Below are 20,307 nucleotides of genomic sequence, written 5' to 3'. Positions count from 1 at the left end.
AAAAAAAAAGGGAATACATTTCCTTACCTTTTGTGTTTTATGTGCCCAAAAGTCCTCATTATGCTTGCTCACCTTTTGACAAAATGAGACCAAAAAGACAAACGTGCTAGACTTGTGCGCTGTACACTAAAATAGAGCCATGTAGGTTCAGCGTGAATATTAACATAAAAGTCCTTCATTTTTTGTTTAACATAATTCAGTATTAAATAGTTATTATAGGCAAATTTGCGAGATCCCCCCCCGTAAGTAGTTTTCCATTAATAACAAACATACAGTTCAAACATACAGTAGTACTATTATAACAACAAAAACAATAAAAGGTGTGACAAGGGGTCAAATCGGGGTCAAATTGGAATACAATCTATAGTTTACTAAAATTGATCTTGCCTGGCAGTGAGCTCAGCACCCCAAATCTCTGATCCTAGAAATGCCCTGAATCCTAAATATGAAGACAAAATAAGGAAAACACATTATTGGATAAAAGGAGAATTCCATAACATCATCTAATTTCAATTTTAATAATTTAGATGCTGTTTAGAAGTGAATGAATGTGGGTGATTAAAATGTGTTAAACTGACATAATTTACTCCGTTTACCCTTGAAGGTAGTACACATTTTAATTATGTCCAGCCAATGAGTTATGAGAATGCTTGGGGATCAGTCCCTCTTGTTCAACATAGACCTCTGACCTGACAAATGTTTTGCTCTTGACAAACATGCAAAAATCTCACAGCAGCTTGTACAAAGTTCTCACAAAAGACTTTTATATTTGTAAATGGGCCCGGGTACATGTTCATACGGTTCATAAAGTTTCGGTGAACGTTTGACACATCAGCAATTTTCACAGCAAATAATGTGAGCAGAGGTAACACGAGACTTTTTGTATGCGTTAGGTATTTGTTCACAATTGTGTTGTTGCCTTAATTGCTTTATATATAATGGCAATATATATATTATTGTATATTGCTTGTTTTGTGCGGGTGTATAAGTGTGTGTGTGTGGGGGGGGGGATTCGACAATATAAACAATTTATCAAATAGGACGTGTTAACCTTTGTCCTGCTCCAGCACACTCAACTGGTGATGGCTCTATTCAGAATAAACAATGATTACGCAACCATTCCTGTAATGAAGCCCTCTGACAGAGTAGAATGCAGCATATGCCTTTAAAAAAGATTTTAAAAAATAGTACCAGTATTGGAGGAAGAATTCAATTATAACATCGTTGGATACACTCGGAATAATACGATTTAACAGAATTTGAAATTGAAGTTTTGGAAAAGAATGCTGAATTTCTTCCTGACTCACTGTGTGTACTCAGGCATTTCAAATACACTTGTTCCAATTTGATAGCTGAGACTTTCGCCAGTGGGGGGAATTCCAAATAATGGACTTCTGTTGGGTAATCGTGCTTTGCTGGTCATATGATACCGAGGGTTACAACGCTGGACAAAACAAGCATCTAAGGAAGGTATCATGAAGGTAAACCCTTAAACACTGTTTGGTGTACTTTAAGGTTCAGTGTATATATCCAAATCTGTTTCTTTAGTTTGATATTGTTGCCTTTTTTTGTATCAGAGCTCACATTTAAATATTTTTTATTATTAATATTGCCTTTCATTACTTTTCATAGAAATAAAATTAGTTATTTTGTTTTTGTTCTATGTTAACAGTTGGACTTGGCTGCAGCCTCGCTTTCATTGGCTTTACTGCTTACATTTATTTTTCCTATTTGGTAAGTGATACCTCACATGCTCTCTGTCTTCTTTTACTACTGCTTTCATTTACTTATCAACAATATTTCATTTTGTCTATCAGCTGTTATCCTAGGCAGTATTGTGATTAACTAACGTAATTTTCGGACTATAAGTCGCGTTTTTTTTCATAGTTTGGGTGGGGGGGCGACTTATACTCAGGAGCGACTTATATACATATATATGTTGTTTTTTTTTCACTTTTTTGGGCATTTTATGGCTGGTGCGACTTATACTCCGGTGCGACTTATAGTCCGAAAATTACGGTAGTTCTTGATACAGCATCTTGCTTATGCATAAAATGTATAGCTTTTGTTATGAGGTTCAGTTGTTTTAATCACTGTATTTTCTTTAGCTGTCAGCAGCCCATCAACTGCCGATGGGGATCTTTTGGAGATTGGTCTGAATGTGATGGCTGCACTAAGACAAAGGTAACCCATAGTAGTAGCCAGTGGTGTGCTCTAAATGTAACCTCGGTTGCTATAAAAAGTAAATTTTCAGATTTGCAATTTTCTTATATTAAGTGTGCATATGTATATATTTTTTAAACTTTGTTTGTTCATCTCCTATAGGTGCGCACTCGAACTGTGGAGGTATATGCCCAATTTGGTGGTGTGCCATGCTCTGGACAAATTGCAGAATCCCATCCCTGTGTGCCCCAAAAGGGGTGTCCTCTAGAAATGGGTTGTGAATCAAGATTCCGATGCACATCTGGTAAGCTAAAACCATTAGCTCTCAAAAATGTTGCCAATATAAATTCTCAAATATCATCAATAAAGGTCAGTGCATTAGCCGGTCTCTGGTGTGCAATGGAGATCAGGACTGTGAAGATGGTCTGGATGAGAGAGGCTGTTATGAAGAGAACAGCCACTTTGTATGTGATCTTGATAAAACACCGCCCAACTCTGACTTGACTGGCAGAGGGTGAGTACCTCAAACTTCGACTGCATATATTGTACAACCCAAAGTGATCCTTGTAAATCTGATGAGTTTGTTGTCACTATTACCAGGTATGACGTGCTGACAGGGAAGCTGAGGGGAGGCGTGATCAATACGCTGAGTTTTGGAGGGCAGTGCAGAAAGGTGTTCAGCGGTGACCATAAAATTTATTATCGATTACCCCAGAACATCCTCAGGTATAATTTTGAGGTGAGTAAAACCGATCTACCATAATCATTGCCAGCATATGCCAGCTCTAAGAAAGAAAACATAAGCATATATATATATGTATACATCATATAAACAATCAATACAGTACAATACTCTGAAGATTCTGTTGATTTTAAAGCAAGGAACAACAATGCATGTTATGTATGGTAGAGAAGGGGTATACTGTGGAATCGTATTTTAAGATGTTTCATTTTTGCAGGTGAAAGTCGACAACGAGGAAAGTGATGAATCTTACGAAAGTTCTTGGTCCTACATGCAAGATATCCAGGTCAAGTCTTTAGTGGGACATGACCGTCGCAGCTTTCACAAAGAGCTTACTGAAACAATGGTAACAATGACGTTATGTTGCTTGGTTGGCTGTACAGCACAAATACCTTACCCTGATCTTGCCTTTTCCTTTGTCTTCATGAAATTCTCATTCAATCACAAAATCAAACAGAATCAGAGACTTTTAATTCTAAAGAATAAAGTGGAGTTGGCCCAGTTCCAAAACTCAGCCCCTCAGTATCTAACTCTGGCTGAAGAATTCTGGAAGGCTTTAATCTCGCTTCCATTCACATACAACTATGCCGCCTACCGTCAACTGCTGCAGAAGTACGGCACACATTATCTCGCTGAAGGCTCTCTTGGAGGTGAATACCAAGGCTTGTTGGAGTTAGACCGCCAAACATTTGTCTCGTCCAGTAAGTATCTTTGTATGTATTTTATGCCATTTGAAAAACAAAGTACCGTCATTGCTGGACTATAAACCGAACCCGAATATAAGCCGCACCAGCTAAAATTAGAGGAAAATCCAGTTTTGTTCAGACACACTGGACTTTATAACACAGGTGTTTTAATGTTTGATCTATATATACAAGATAATATGCGCAAATCTCTTAGTATCAGAAAAATCATTAAAAAATCCATAGATAAGCCGCACTGGAATATAAACCGCAGGGTTCAAAGTTTATGCAAAAAGTAGCGGTTTATAGTCCAGAAAATACGGTAACATTTTAAGTGAAAAATGTGTTGATGTCATGTGGTCTTGCTCTTTTGTGTAAAGGTGCAACACATATAGACTACAAGTACTGCTGGAGAAAGGTGAAACGAAGACTGTTCTGGAAAAAAGTCAAAATCGTCTGTGAAAAATTCTCCAAGTCTATATCATTTGGTGAAGGTGAGTATAAGTATTTAGCACGATAAGGTGTCACTCTCATTCTCAAATTGCAATATTCTTCTCATCAGAAAGAGGTGTGACCAAGATGCCCATTAAGGTGAACACATATGGAGGCGATCCATCGTTTTCAGACATTTTGAAAGTTCTGGATCTTGAAAATCCAGAAAGAAATGGAGAGGCCTATGATAACTGGGCCTCCTCTGTTAAAGATTTTCCTGACGTAATTGACAAGAAGGTATGACTTCTAGGACTTGTTTGGGGTTCAAAGAATGCATTCAGCTTGCTCGTACCCTTTCACGAACCAATGCAAGCATGAAAAAAAATATATGATATTTTATACTCAAGCCATTTTTTTGAAGCTATGCTTTCCCTCATTTAAATTTTTTTTTATCTGGGAATATTGGGACACACAAACCCCTTCACCAGGCAGGAGAGCAATGGAGGTCTCAAATATCCCCCTTTTTTTTTTTGTCTATATATTGTATTGTTGTTGAGTTTTTGTAGCCCAATAGATAGTAAATCGTTTTACATTGTACTATATACACTGATCGCCTTGAAACTTGCTTTGCAGCTACGCCCTCTGTATGAGCTTATAAAGGAGGTGCAGTGTGCAGGACTAAAAAAGCTTCACCTCAAAAGAGCCATTGAAGAATACTTGGCAGAGGAGCACCCATGTCACTGCCAACCCTGCCGTAACAACGGCCAGGCGTTCCTTTCTGGTTCCGAGTGTCGATGCATCTGTCGCCCTGGAACTTCAGGACCGGCATGTGAACATGGAGCTGTGATTGGGGAACAAACAGGTAACAAACAGTTTGGAATTAAAAAATAATAATAATTAGATGAATGATTAAATCTTTAAAAAATGTTGGAGGCAGATTTTTAAAGTGGAGTTGATGAACACAAATGTATAAATAAATGAATTATTAAATAATTGCAAATGTCCATTGTATGTTCACTCCTGATAACTCTTCGCAGGGGTGATCCATGGTGGCTGGAGCTGCTGGTCAGCCTGGAGCTCTTGTTCTGGGGGTCAAAGGGAAAGGTCTCGCAACTGCAACAACCCCAGCCCCAGCAGAGGGGGCCAGCACTGCTCCGGGGTGACTGTAGAGCAAATGCCCTGTGAAGATGCAGATATACAGTATTTAAAGTAAGGACACAAAAGCATGGATCTGTTTTGAATCGATCCAATTACATATTCAAAGTGACCATGCATTAAATAGAATGGATCAATGATGATGTTCATTTGTGGGGGCGGTTCTAACTTCCGTGCAGGATGATGGAGCCGCAATGTTTCGGCCTGTCTGTGACTCCACCAAAGACCTGTGGACCTCCTCCAAACCTCCGAAATGGTTACATCCAGGTGAAATTCATATGATTAAAAGAAAATACTGTGTTCTGATGTCTGATTTTCACATAAAAAAAAAAAAAATCCATGTGTGTACCTTATTGGGCAATGAATAAACAACCGGCATTGTCCTTTGCCAATTCTCAAATATGGATTATTTTAAGTATACCTGCTTCTGTGTGTCTTTTTCAGGACACCAGCGAATTCTATTTGGCTGGGAACACAGTGCAGTACTCTTGCATAGATGGCTATTACCTCAGTGGAAACTCTTTGGCCGAATGTACTGAAAATCAGACCTGGAAGACTGGAGCAATGGTTTGTAAAAGTAAGTCTTCTCTCCATTACCACAAAAAATGACTATAAAACCACTTCATTAGATTCTCATAAGGTTATAACATGTATAACAGATGTATATATATTTATGTATTTATATATATTTTCCCACAATGTACCACTATAAACCACTCTTATTTACCGTATTTTCCGCACCATAAGGCGCATCGGATTATAAGGCTCACTTTCAATGAATGGCCCATTTTAAAACTTTGTCCATGTATAAGGCGCACCTGATTATAAGGCGCACTGTCGGCTTTTGAGAAAATTTGAGGTTTTTAGGTGCACCTTATAGTGCGGAAAATATGGTACTTTCTTCACTTCTGTTCACAGGTTCAACATGCCACAATCCCAATCTCAACAATGACGTGACGGCCACGCCTGTTAAAGTGGACTATCGGATTGGAGAGCGGATATCCTTGTCCTGTCCTAAGGGATTGATGCTGACTGGTGACATTTCAGACATCATATGTACTCCCAGTCTGCAATGGTCTCCTTCTCCCTCCACAGCTCACTGTCATGAAGGTGATAACTATCATAAATAGCATTACGTCATACATTTTATTCAAGTTCACCCATTTCAACTAGAATAGCCCTTGTCTTTCCGTGAATCAGCTGTAGAAAATGGATTATCTTGTGGCAGTTGTGTTTTATTTGTAGGTGTCCGCTTTATATGCCTGCTAGGTGATACACTGGTTAGCAGGTCCACCTCACAGTTAGGAGGGTGCGGGTTCAATTTCGCACATTCTCCCCGTGCCCACATGGGATATTTATAATAAAAAATATTGATGTTATTTATATTTGCTCTCAGGCCCCACAATTCCGACTCCTCCCGAGGGCCTGAAGTGTAAACCTTGGGAGAATGTCGGAAAAACTGATTGTGTGTGTAAAATGCCATTCCAGTGCCCGTGAGTATTATTTGGGTGAATGATTTCTTTTGTTTTATTACTTACTTTTACCTTTTGAAATAATTTATTGGTTTTGCCAGGACCTCTCTGGAGTTGTGTGCCAGAGTAAGCTCAAGCCAGCCTCGGGTGCTTGGTGTTTGCCAGGTTGGAGCACTGCAATGTTTAGGCCGTACTTTTATCCTGGTCAATAATAGCGAATGTGACTGGCCGGAAGGGACGACCTCTGGAACAAAGTGTCAGCGTGAGTCAGGAATACTTTAAAAGTTTAATCATTTCAAAGTTTGTATCTTGTTGTTGAAATATAAAATTTGTAGGTCTTAAAATGACTCATACAGTAGCTTTTAAGAGAAAATATTGAAAAAGGTTCATCCAGTTAATCCTTGCATTCTGCAGGAGTTTGCTAATGATCCTGATCAATTGAATCAGGTGTTTAACAATGGAAACTTCAAAAACATGTAGGAATGCGGCCCCCGAGGACTGGAGTCTAACATTCTGAACATTATGTCATGAATTTGGATATAAATAAATGTACTTAGTGTAATTTATAACTGGCAAGTCATAACCCATTCCTCTTTTTTCTATAATTAGCTGGAAATTGTCAATGCCAGAATCCGTCAGAATGTTCAGAAGACTCACACCCCCTGTGTGTGACATCAGACGTTGGCACTGTTGCCATGACGATGACCGAATGCCAAGTGAGGTCCAAGAGGTGTTCTGGTGAGCAGCTCACTGTGATCAGTATTCACGCGTGTCCCTAATAAAGTTACCTAATTTCCCTCACATATGTTCTGTTCTTGCCTGTCCCATAACAAACTGTTTGTATGGATTTTCCAATAAAAATTCATCACAATATAATGAAACCACAGAGGGATCACAATACATCAGAATAACTTGGTGCACATAAATAATAATACTTTGGCATAAGTGGCACCAATGACGCCACGGGTAAACTAACCCTCCCATGTCATTTGACCAGGGTAGAGGGGCTGAGAAAACAGCGTAAATGGCTTGAACGCGTTTTTTTTTCCTTGTCGGTTGGTACGGGAACTCTTTTCAACTGCTGTAATTTCATGTTAATTATAAAAATGGCAAGAGTAAATTGTTTTGAATAATGACCAAACACTGGCAATAATATACTTTACGAGGTGGAAACAACCAGTATGTTTTTATTGAGTTCAAGAAAATTGCAACTTTTGTTAAAACGACTTATTTAAGTCTCTACTCTACTTGTATTATGTCCATGCAAATGTGTAATGTGACTTTTCATGATATTGAAAAGGAATAATAGCAAACAAAAGTGATTCTGTGGTATATTATTTCATACAGTACTCAAAATATATTGCAATGACTTGACACTGCGTGGTTTATAAAAATATGAGGAAGAAATAGAGTGGTATAATATAACCAGGTAGCCTATGCAAGATCATTTAGTTCACAAAGGCTTTCAAATCTTTGCAATGATCTACATAAATATAGTTAGGTGCGAATTATTTAGCTAATCCATCTTGAATTAAAAAAAAAAAAAAAAATGCTTTGTGGTCATACATCGTGGGCTTTTGAAATGATGGCAGATCCTCCAAAGTCATACAACTAGGAAGTTAATCAAGCTTCATGGGCAATATATTTGTTTAAATCATCACAGAAAGGTCAAACTATCATCAACCTCAAAATTATATATTTGTATTATGTTATATTTAACTTTTGGGGTGTGTTTTTTTTTGTGGTGCCATAATAACTTTGGACCGAAAAAAGAAATGGGGAAATTCAACAACATTTAACAAGAATGGAAGTGTTGACTTGTTTTGCTTAATTGTAGTCCATATTGGAAGTTCCGTATATCGTCATGTCAAATGTGTCTGGTCATACATATATTGGCTCATCTGGATTCACAGTCACCTTCATTGAGGATCTCAAATTGATATTTGGCACACTTCAGAGCAGCCATGGAGCAAAGGTTCATGCTCCGAGTCTTCTGGATTCTGGTCAGCATGAGACAAAACTTGTGCGTCTCAACTTGGGGACACTCCCGAGCAGCTATGCAATCGCATTTCTTAGATGCTGAAAAGACATTGAGGACAAATGTGAATTTGTTTTTAATCTTCCATTCAGAAAGTGTGCACATAAAGTCACGCTTACTTGAACAGCTCTCCCATTCATAACACGTGTGAAGATCACATGACTCCTTGACAGAACTCTTCGAGGCAAACTTGGCGCGGAACCTGGCCCATTCCAGTTCGTCCGGATCCACGGTATCGCAAGTACTTTCGCTGACAAAGAAAAGCGGATCGCCATGGCAACGCCCGGTGTGGAAGGAGCAGACGGACATCGGCACAGTGACGTTGATGTCAGTGTTCAAGATACAGAGAGTCTCCGGTTCGGATCTGGGTGGACGTACACACATATACATTATATACACACACACACATTACTGTACAAAATGAGATGTTCATTGGAAAAAAACGTACAGGCAGTTCTCACGCTGTAAACAGACGCATTGAGAGCCTTGACGATTCTGACCTGGACCACACTGATTGTCAGGTTCAAAAGGTTCCACTATAAAGTAACAAAAGAAGGCTTTGTCTTTTTGTGGAAAATAAACATCACTTCTCGACAATGTTAGACAAAATAGTTTTCTTTGACACATGTAAAACTACATATACCATCAGTGCAGTGCAATCCTGCAGGTAATGGAGGTTCCCAAGTCAGACTGTTGCTGCACCTGAAGAAGCCTCGAGGCAAAGGCATCAAACCCGCCTCAACACAGTTCAAACCCACCGAATCACCCACTTTGTACTCTTCTTTGGTGGGGAACAGCGTCATGTCATCAGGAATATCAGGGGGAAGACATATCTTTCCTAAAAGTAGAGGAGAACGTGCAGTAATGAAGAGAGACGGAGTATTATTAGAGCAACTTATTCTCAGAATCGTAAACCCACTGAGGCAGCTTCCTTTTAATTGACTCCATGTCCCGTTAGGCAGACAATTTATGAACTGGAAACCCTCCAGGTCAAATCCTGTGAAGCACTTGAACTCTTCATCCTCTCCAAAACTATAGTACTGCTTTGCTTTCTGGATACAAAACATAGGGTTTAAGAGACAGCAGATAACCATCATTTTTCTTTTCAATCATAGACTTTATGACCACGCTTTTCAATTCATGAGTGGATGCAATTTTCAGGTTAAATAAAAATTAAGAGTTGAATGGATAATATTGCCTTTACCCTGAGCAAGCTGTTGACAGGCGGCTTCGGCCTGGGACAACCCTGCACACCGGGAGGAAGCTCATCTCTCCATCCCGTGGTGAAGTCATCATCATTTTCACACGTTTCATGTCTGGATACAAGAACATAAATTGAAAAGTCACACTAATAATGAGTCGTAAAATTAGTGTAATTTGAAGGAAAGATGACGGTTTGCACTTTTTATGTATCATTTGAACTTTTCCTACTGTTTAAAAAGTGAGATGTGACATGATTCCTCATCCCTGTCAGGACCCTTGCAGGGTTGGCCCCCTCTCAAGGGGGCAGGATTGTCACACCTCCTTCTACGGTGTCTCTTCATGAAAGCACTACAGCGACTCCAAGATCCCCAACAGCTCCAGGAACCATCTACTTCCTCTGTGACATTCAATACAACCACAACATCTAGAGTCTTAGACTTCAACTTCAGAGTTAGGAAAGCCCTCTAATTCTTCTTCTCCTCCTTGGAAAGTGTGTCGAAGGAGGTCTTTAAAATATTCTCCATCTTTTGTGTAGGGTAATGCATTTGGTCATGTGTATCCTGCTGTTTTTATGTAGTACCTGAAGTGTAGTCGGGAGCTCGCTGCTCACAGTTGGGCCCAAAAGTACCGGTCTGGCAGACACATTTGCACTCTGTTCCAGAGAGAAATGCTCTGCCATTGTTGGGACAGGGAGCACATTTGCAGGTGTCAAACTCTTGCAAGTACTGCAGCAAAGCTTTCTTCAGTTGCCTCCTCTTTGTGGCTGCACAGGGGATCCCACGCACAAGATCTACAATTGGCTCCACCTGGATAACCACAAGTTATTTTTTTATTGAATTCAATACATTCCATGCATTTGAGTCTTTTCAATTTAACCTTGAAATCGACCACAGCCGGATTATCAAGGACAGATTTAGCCCAGTTTTTGTAGGAATGTTGATCAGGAGCAGGGCCTTGCCTATCCCAGGCCAGAGATGCTGCCTCTCTGGTTCGTCCGCCTCTTACTGCTGAGTAAGACTTCTCTGCAGCCTGAATGTATGAGCCTGGCCCAGAGAATAAAAAGCAAATTTATGCTAACAATTACTCTTATACTTATTGTTGTAGTGTGGTATTGGACCTTGATATTTTTGACTCATTTTGCTGTCTGAACACATCGGTAGAGCCCTCGGTTGAGCCAGGACGATTGCCCATTTGGTCTCTTGGCCCAGACACCCGTTGACATGCTCCTCTGTTTCACCTGTTAGAGAGACATTGCATGTATTAGTATTTTTTAAATTAAGTAGACATTCCTTGGCAAATAAAGATTGATTTTGATTCTGATTGTTACGGGTGTAACATTTGATCTAAAAAGCGAATACGTAGTTTTGATCATGCCAAGAAGACGCTTCAGCACAAAAGATCCCCAGTGTTCTGAATAATGCTGTTTTGATTGAGTGCATTATAGTATATTGCTTTAGCCACAATTAATGCATATCTACTCTATATTGGGCATGAAACTAATTCTTGCTTATTTATTTATATGCATTTGAGACAAATTTCTAGTGACAGGTAAATGAAGCTTCATGAAGCAATTGTGAGTTTTTGTTTTACTCTTCTAGACGGTACTCTTGGTTGAAAGATAAATGTATTGAATTTCATTTGCCTCTCAAAAGAGTGACAGTGAGAGGAGTAAAAAATATATCACAAGTGCTTTATGAAGCTTCATTTGTCCAATGTCCAGGTTATGACAGAGAACACAAGTTTGCAATAATCTTTAGACACAGCAGCCTTTTAACACAATAGGGTGCCGAAAGGTTCAAGAAGAGCTACAAGTTAATCGACCAACTTTAATTACTATTTTAACCTGAGGTATGATTTTGTTTGTTGTGCTCTCGGCTTATGGTACCTGAACTGGTTAGCTCCTCTCGTTTGTATTGGTAGAGCAGGTCATAGATGCCTCCTAGTGTTCCTGAGCTGTAGTAGTGTGTTCCAAAGCGTTGAAAGATGTTTCTGTAGAGGGCGTAGTTGTATTCAAGAGGAAGAGCATGGAGGAACTTAAGGAAAGGTCCAGATAAGACCAAATCACTTGAGTCCCGCACTTTGAATGTGGAAATGGGCAGAATCTGGTGCACCCGGAAAAAAGTGGAATCCTAACACGAGAAAAGATCAGGTTTACTATACAGGTATGTCAACTTGAGAGCATCAGTTGACTTCAGCAAAAAGATATGAGTAGAATATATAATAACGGAGTTAGTGATGTCATTGGTGGTCGCGTCGTTCTGATGCTAAATATTTGCATTTGCATTGATTTTTTGCTCACTCACAGTTTTCTTTGAAGCCTCAAATGCATCCTTTGATTTCATATGTGATGTCAAAAAAGGGAAAATACAAAAGATCTTTTTGTGTCTCTCCTCTTCAGTGGAAATGGAGGTCTTCACATCAATGGACTCAGAGTGCACAGTGGTGGGAGCCGCGGTGAAGTCTTCGATCACACCAACCTTTATGACCACAATAACAACGTGAATTCATGTCTATTGGATTTCTTTTCAGAGAGGATACTAAAATGATTAATTTTGTTTTTGCCTTATAACCCATTTCATTCTTAGCAGGACTTTAAACTATCCGTTTATAAAAATTGCACTAGTAGACATTTGACACAAAAGATACAAAGAGTCTTAACAGGCAATATGCACTGACAATTAAGTCTCCAGTTGGTTAAATAAAAATGCAAAGTATATTTTTATTATTATTATTATTATTAAAATTTCCAATGATGACTTACTGTGGTAAATACGATGAAACCCATTATTTCCATTCCAATGCATTTGGACAAGACTGTAGTTTACGTTACCTTAATTTCAAAGCTCTCAAAGTTGTGAGGTATTCGATGATAAAGCAGTGTGCTTTGAGGCCTCTTGATGATGCAACTTCCTCCCATAAACATGTTGTCCAGGACTGCCCCCCGCGGCTCATTTGCCAATGCATCAAACCTATAAACCAATATATCAGTGAGTTGGTAAATCTGGAAAGGTTTGAATTGAATATTCAGCTTTTTCCCACCTACCCCAACCAAAAGGGTTCAAATAATTCGGTCTTCAATGAAACTAATATTTTGAAATGTGAGAGCAATGCAAGTTACTGTGTTCAACTGATATTCAAGCATTTTATGGGACACAACAGGAAGGAATGCAAGAACAAGTCACAGTAATCGGAGTAGTGATGCTTTGACCTTTAGCTTACCCATTCCCCACCAAGTCAGCACCAGGAGCCACTCTCTTATCAGCTGGACATACAACTTTGAAGTCATCACAGTCCCTCTCATCAGAGTTATCGTCACAGTCGTTTTGTTTGTTGCAAGTTAGTGTGGCGTTAATGCAACGTCCTGAATCAGAAAGGGGAGATTTAAGAAGCAAAGTCACCAAAATTCTGTTAATAAAAGGGTTGCAATGGTTTTATAATTTTATTATGTATCATTTTTATTTATTTCTATGTTTTCCCCCAAACTCTTTGTTTTAATTTATTTATTTGATCACTTTTAGTTTCACTTTTAGCGAAACAACAGCAAACGACTTTTTATCTGTACAGCAAACATTGATACAGATTTTTTTAACTAAACCCTGAAAGCACAAATAAGAAAGGGAGTGACAAAGAAAAAAAATAAAGAACATGTTGACTTTAATTTTAGTTTTTTTTTTTTTTAAAGCAGTGATTTCTATTTTATTTATTGACCAAAAATTTAGTTTCAATTTTGGTTTTGTTATTTTGTCCATTTTTGTCAATTATTTTGTCAGCTATTAAAAAACATGTTCACTATCATTTTTTCTAGTTTCATGTTTTTAAAGGACTTATTTTTATTTCATTTATTAAACAAAAATGTTTCAATTTTGGTTTAGTTATTTCGTTCATATTTGTCAACTATTATAATATTGGTTAATACATGATACAATAATTTAAATTTAATACAGCAATTCAAAACAAGCAGACATTTCCATGACAATGCATTCATTATGAAATATTGTTGTTGTTATTTCAATTACTCAAGTGGAGGATACTGTTTAACTAAACCTGCAATCCCAACAGAAAGCGCACTGCCTTTACCATTGTCACATTTAAAGTTGTCTCTGCAGTCGACTGGTGCCAACTTGCACTCTGTGGCAGGATAACATGGCCTCTCCTCCATCAGTTCCACACTGCATGGTTGACCACCAAACTGGGATGGTGTCTGGATAGCCCTGGTCCGTAACTATGACACCATAAAAAAAAAAAAAAACAATCACGCTAGCAGCAATATACAGTATTTATTGGAAAAAGAGAAACAATTACAAGAATATTTATTGTTATATTTTATTTGTTATATGCTCACTCAATCCGTACAATGTATGTTTGTGATTGATTCGTATGAATTTAAATTATTATAAAACTGGAATGTACTAAGTGCAAAGAGTCTTGCCTGTTTCTTGGCACAGGATGAGCAGTCAGACCAGGGCCCAAACTCTGTCAGCAGGCAATTTATGGGACAAGCCTGCACATTACAAGCCCTTCTGTCATGTTTCTCACACAGCTGATGACAGCTGCTCTTCCAGTAGTAATCATCATATTGAAATGTTCTATTAAATGGATAAGAACAAAACAAATATTTTTCATCAGAATCCATGGACCACCAATTTTGACTTGTTTTACCTATGTCTGCTCTGTGTGCCCTGGTTGCATGTTCGGGAACAAGAAGACCAAGAGCCCCATGGGTAGCGATCACAGAAACAAGATAGACTGGTAGTTATCAAACTGAGGAGATGGAGGAGCAGAAACAAACTTTTGGAGTCCATCAGGAAGGTTGCCAGAAAGACCCTAAAGGAGATGAAGAACACACACACACACACATAAATATAACATTTTCTCATGATTTTCTGAAATGCTATTTTAAAAATCTATCAAGAGCATCAACAATAATTATAACTATTACTAACAATTAAATATTGAAATATATAAAATATCATGAAGCTCTATTTGGAATTTCTCATTGGATTCAATAGAAACAATAATGATGGCAGACATATACAAATTATACAACAATCGATATTACTTCATTTGGTGCTAAATGAATTAAAAACAGTTGCATTGAGCTATTAACTATAATTATTCATTTCATTATATAATTATAATGAACTATAATTTTCCACTTCATGTGTCTGCATGCACTGCTCAAAGAGAATATTTTAATGTTATGCAGGAACAACACAAAACAGAAATTGATTAAATAATGTGACTCACCACAGACAGTGTTGCCTTCCTAGCCAATATCTGTTGAGTTTGGGATGTTGTCTGCACTGCAGGCAGAACTGAATGTGAACTAAAGTCTGTGTTGACAGGTATTTATAAATAAAACTTGCCTTTGGAATTACTCCAGAAAGCCTTGGATCAACTTTTCTGTGCAGCATTCCCAGAAACTTGCAAACAGGCGCAAATTTTTTGATAACAAAATTCTGAACACAAAGTAACATAAACCATTTGTCCCGCCTCACCCCAAAATTACGGGAAGTTAAACGCTGAGGAGTTTCCCATCTGCAAGATATGCTCCAGATGTGTTGTGTTCAAGCTTGATGCTTTCATATTCAAAGATAAGAAAACATTTCCCCCTTGCAATTTCACAATCTTGCACTCCTTCAAAACTCATTATTTATGACAAGAGTTACAAAAATTCTTAAAAGTGCAAATTAAATAAATAAATAAATAAATAAATGAATAAATAAATAAATAAATAAATAAATAAATAAATAAATAAATAAATAAATAAATAAATAAATAAATAAATAAATAAATAAATAAATAAATAAACAAACAAACCCCTGACTGGATAGAAAACTTTATTCACATTATAAAATTAAGCTGTACATACATAGCAGTTGCTTGTCTACATAGAAGGACACTAACTACACAATACATGCCATGATAGAAAAAATACACAAGAAAAGAAAAGTTCCACATAAACACAAACTTTACAAATGACCATACAATACATTGCATTTACATTCAATGGAGAAACAACCAGTATAACAGATCAATGTTATGAGTGAGTTTTGTCTTGAGCTGGAATTGTGTTCAGTCTATTTTGAGACTGGGAGCCGTTCCCTTTCCCAAAAGTTGTAAAGCTGAAAAAGACATTATTTGGCATGCTGTTTATCAAAACAACTCCAGGGTCTACTGATGTCCACTAGGGGGGTAGGGCAATGATCAATTCCCTCATGCATAATAGAAAACTATCATGACGCACTTAAATCTCCATTCATGAATACTAACAATTATCACTTGGGGTCTGGGGAAAGAATATAAACTTAGAGAAGCTCAGATGAGGGCAGTTTTGTCTTAAATAGGGGTGGCTGGGAAATGTTATTTTATTTCACTAGATCACTGATCTTCAACGACCGATTGAAAGGAAAACAGTGAGATGATCTCACTGAGATCATTCAAATTAAATATCATGCTAGTAATTCTTGCAGTTTGAGACATGTCATAGTCGAACTGAAAAGCACCGAGCAACCAGTACAGCCATGCATCAACACTATAAGGGTGAAATCAAAGACGAACAACATCTACAAAGAAAAACATTGAGACTTATCAAATATTATCTGCAATTCCCATTCAGCCTCTCTAAAACCAAACACATAATCGGAACCAGTTGTGTGTATGCAACATAACACCAATACGCTATTTTGTCCACAGTGTGTACCTACTGTGAAGCAAACACTGTGTATTGTGACACACATTATGCACAGCGAGAAAACCAAAACAATGATAATGCTTGTGCATAGCCCAAATATATACAATTTAATTCAATATACTGTAGATGTTGAAAACTCAGTGATAACCTCCTAGAAATAGAACTAAAGGCTAAGAGGCTGATGGAATCTAAATAGTACAGTTTGTGGAAAGAAATAACCACTATCGTTAAATGCTCGAGGAATGTCCACTGACCAAGGACCAGCAGTTTACTTTATAAGGATAAAAGAATAACCAAACGTTTTGATGTACAGTACATGATGAATTGAGTTCAGACTGTTAACCGGATACCATGCAGCAGAGTCCAGGGAAGCGTCTCTTCCTTTGGTGGACCAGCGGATGTGGAGTCAGATTCAACAAGCTGCTGTCGTCTGTGACACACAACGCTCACGTTTAAACATTACGCGACAGTGACACTGTAGAAGATCCAAAATCCATCATTTTGTTTTCATAAATGTTCAGTGAATTGCAAATGTGAGTAGTTATTCCTCTACCATGGAGACAGAAAACTAAAAACAAAAAATTGTAAAAGATTTTTCACATTGTGACCTTTAACCTGTACAACTGAAAATTTTCACATGGGTAAGTAAAAGTCAACAAATCAGATAATGTGGTTGTACAAGTGTTCACACCCTTTTGTAACTTCTGGAATGTGGCTGGATTCTGACTAAACCAATTACATTTAAACCCATGTTAAATGGGGAGAATGGTAGTTATGGTTGCTTGTGGCAAAGTACTGTAGCTTGTGTATATTTTATCCGATGCTCTAAAAGAGTCTTTTGCAATGTATCAAGAGCCATCATCAGACTTTGACAAGGCTGAACTACGATATTTAGTATATGGTACAACAATCACCATACAATACATAAAATACATGATAGTTTGAAATTTCTCCAGGAATTGTTCAAATAGTAATCGTAAAATTCTAATTTGAGTTGTTACACACCTTGATTTTTCAGTGGCAAAGGCATCGTGTCCCTGAGTTTGCTGAGCAGATTTCTCATCTCCTGCATATCTCTGCCAAATCAAATAAAAGCCCTTTCAGCATTTTTTTTTCTTCAGCATTTGTCCTACTAATCAACCAGTTTAGTCTCTCTGAAAAGTCAGCATACCTCTCTATGTTTTCAATATGGACTCCCACCAGCCACGGATCATGAGGGTAGTCAGTGGGTGAGGAGGAGCGATCCTCGAGGATGGGAACATCAGAACTTTCTTCCACCCTGAAATCCATCTTCGGCTCTGAGTCGGTTCCTTGAGGGCCAAACACAAAATGATCAATGAATACTATTTTAAGTGTTTATCTTGGTTTCTGAAATCGGTTTATAGTATAAGTGCATAGTTCTACTTTTGTGAGTTTGTATTATGGGACATCATCTGCCTTGTGATGTGATGTCGCTGTGTGCTATACAGTGCTGGTACTTTTTCTGTGAAGCTGCAGCACCCCCAGCAGGCACATGGACTTTAGCATCTCCGTGATGAACATCTCCAGGCAACACTGCAGCTGGATGAAGAGCCGACATATCTCTGGGTGGATCTCTCCATCCTCTCGACTGCATCGGCAGGTGACATGGGAAAAGTGGAAATTCATGGCGGGCATGCAGTCGGTGAAACACGGTGTGTGAAAACCAATCTCTAAAAAATAACAATTTAAACTCAATAATAATCCTCAAGTGGAAAATTCTTGTACAGATAATATACATAGAATATGGCTTGGTGCAAATCAATAAAAGAGAACATTACTTGATTTTGACTGACATTCATGAGGCTGTGATCTCTGGCTTATACATGTGTATGTAGAGTATGATGATTCATTAGTTGAACAAATGCAATGGATGTGAAATTAGAATACAAAACACATGGCCTATTTTGCGGCCAACAGTTGACAGGGACTACTTGAATATGTTGGGAAGTGTGTGTGTCCTAAGAGACAGGTAAACTCAAAAGATCAATTCTGATTCACCCAACGATTTGATGTGTTCAGGGGTCTCATCATAGGACAGAATTCTCGACAATGATATCACTATTGGGTAATATGTTAATTAAAGGTTGGCTGGGGCAGCTCAACACTTCTGAGATTCAAGGTTCAAATGTCGACTCTAGGCCTCTTGTGTGAATTTCATCAGACAATTTGGACAATCTTAAATAAAGAAAAATGTCTGATGATTTCTCGATTATTAAAATATAAGGCAATTAATCTGATCATCGAATTGTTGATTAATTTTAATACCGCCACTGGTGAGCATTCCATTTATGCTTTTCATTCAAAAATGTTGGGATTGGCTTCAGTTTACCTGTGTGACCTTAACAAGGCGAAGTATTATTAAAAATGGATGGATATCCAGGGGTTGATAGTCGTTATACTTTTAAACGACACAAATAAAAACACATGTAATATGCCAATAGGCTTCTCGGCATACCACTATGCCATCCAAAATACATAATATAGTCATTCTGCTGTTTCATTTTGTGTCTACAAAACAAGGATAACCGTGCCATAATAACAAACGCAAATACCGTCTTTGTGTTTTTAAATGGAGAAGTTAGGGATGTGACGCCCCTTGCTTACCCAGACACAGCAATCAGGGCGAGGTCTTGGTGCGCAGTCCGAGCCATGGAGCATCCTTTAGCTCGCGTGTAGTGCATTTGAGCCCGCAGAGATGGGCAGTCGGCTGACATCTCACCGACAGAAATGACCTGTTCTCTGTACAGCGCCACCAGGGTGTTGAATTCCTGCACAGTCTGAACAAAAATAATCGGTTTGACGTTTTCCTCGCAGGCTGTTTACGTGCTTTGTGTTTTGCAAACGAATGGCAACAATGTGTCTGTGCTGCACCCGCACACCCTGAAATCAGCCCCAGCGAGAAACTCACCATCCTGCTGCCGTCCACTGTGCTCTCCCGTTGCTCCAAATCCGTCTGCGCCCCTCTCGTGATGGGCAAGACACTGCCTGCAGATCTGGGGCGCTTTTTCCGCCCGCACGGTGCAGAACTCATGCATGCAGAGAGCGCCCGTCTTCCTCTGGAGATTTGCTGTGTCCTCTCAGCAGAGCACAAAGACGACACCGGTTCGGATACCGCAGAGAAGCGCAGTTAACGTTTGGAACCCCGGCTGAGGCGAATAGATTGGCCCCGGATGAGCACAGCGTCGAGGGGCGGAAGGACCGCCAGCAGCTCCCTCTGCATCCCCCAGCCGAGGAGAGTCACCTTCAGCCGCTCGTGAAGGCCGGGGGGGAGGCTCCGACGTCTTCCGCCGCACGCTCACGTGTGAGGAGGGAAACAAGTCGTCACCCTACCGCCTGACAATGTTAACCCATTATATACACCACACAAACGGAGGAAACCCGAATCGGTGTCTATTTTTGCAGTCTAACTTACAAGACAGTAATCCCTTGTTTATCGCGGATAATTGGTTCAAAAAACCACCCGCGATAAGTGAAATACGCGAACTACGGTAACCAACAAGAAGTACTGGGCAGGCTAACGAGTTAGCGAAAAGATGCTAATTCGCGATTGTGCTAAAACGTACTTCTAAAAGAATGTAAATGAACATTTGGAGCAATACCACATTGCCCTAAAGATTAGACACATGTTTCCTCAATTCAGAAGTTTTATTTTGACTTTTAAATGTTTTTTAATTTGGAAAATAAAACCGCGATGTAGTGAAGCC

General features: G+C 38.7%; 2 protein-coding genes across 4 annotated transcripts; one reads left to right on the top strand and one right to left on the bottom strand.

Moving 5' to 3' along the window:
- Positions 1-1,322: 1,322 nt before the first annotated feature.
- c7b (complement component 7b) lies at positions 1,323-8,026 on the top strand. The gene is made up of 18 exons (XM_061293215.1): positions 1,323-1,481; positions 1,673-1,734; positions 2,109-2,184; positions 2,326-2,467; positions 2,533-2,677; positions 2,764-2,902; positions 3,123-3,251; positions 3,363-3,606; positions 3,969-4,082; positions 4,151-4,317; positions 4,654-4,882; positions 5,058-5,229; positions 5,355-5,442; positions 5,620-5,752; positions 6,094-6,285; positions 6,572-6,668; positions 6,749-6,909; positions 7,257-8,026. The coding sequence occupies exons 1-18, from the start codon at positions 1,476-1,478 to the stop codon at positions 7,424-7,426; spliced, it is 2,466 nt and encodes an 821-aa protein (XP_061149199.1). The 5' UTR covers positions 1,323-1,475; the 3' UTR covers positions 7,427-8,026.
- Positions 7,815-19,902, bottom strand: c6 (complement component 6). Of its 3 annotated transcripts, XM_061293214.1 has the most exons (21): positions 19,512-19,902; positions 19,208-19,380; positions 18,061-18,191; positions 17,754-17,892; positions 14,548-14,676; positions 14,318-14,474; positions 13,966-14,110; positions 13,108-13,249; positions 12,719-12,857; positions 12,192-12,365; positions 11,774-12,017; positions 11,006-11,125; positions 10,765-10,931; positions 10,469-10,694; positions 10,117-10,285; positions 9,890-10,001; positions 9,605-9,737; positions 9,329-9,523; positions 9,134-9,221; positions 8,805-9,049; positions 7,815-8,726 (listed from the first exon to the last, which is right to left on the bottom strand). In XM_061293214.1, the coding sequence occupies exons 1-21, from the start codon at positions 19,632-19,634 to the stop codon at positions 8,545-8,547; spliced, it is 3,333 nt and encodes a 1,110-aa protein (XP_061149198.1). In that variant the 5' UTR covers positions 19,635-19,902; the 3' UTR covers positions 7,815-8,544. The 3 variants fall into 3 exon arrangements, with proteins under 3 accessions (XP_061149198.1, XP_061149196.1, XP_061149195.1); XM_061293212.1 differs by lacking the exons at positions 17,754-17,892; positions 18,061-18,191; positions 19,208-19,380; positions 19,512-19,902 and adding exons at positions 15,136-15,191; positions 15,255-15,403 and having other exon boundaries at positions 14,548-14,712; XM_061293211.1 differs by lacking the exons at positions 17,754-17,892; positions 18,061-18,191; positions 19,208-19,380; positions 19,512-19,902 and adding an exon at positions 15,136-15,390 and having other exon boundaries at positions 14,548-14,712.
- Between the last annotated feature and the right edge of the window lie 405 nt (positions 19,903-20,307).

Source organism: Syngnathus typhle, linkage group LG12 (genome assembly GCF_033458585.1).
Source record: "Syngnathus typhle isolate RoL2023-S1 ecotype Sweden linkage group LG12, RoL_Styp_1.0, whole genome shotgun sequence".
Taxonomy (NCBI): domain Eukaryota; kingdom Metazoa; phylum Chordata; class Actinopteri; order Syngnathiformes; family Syngnathidae; genus Syngnathus; species Syngnathus typhle.
This window is presented reverse-complemented; position numbering and strand designations above follow the sequence as displayed.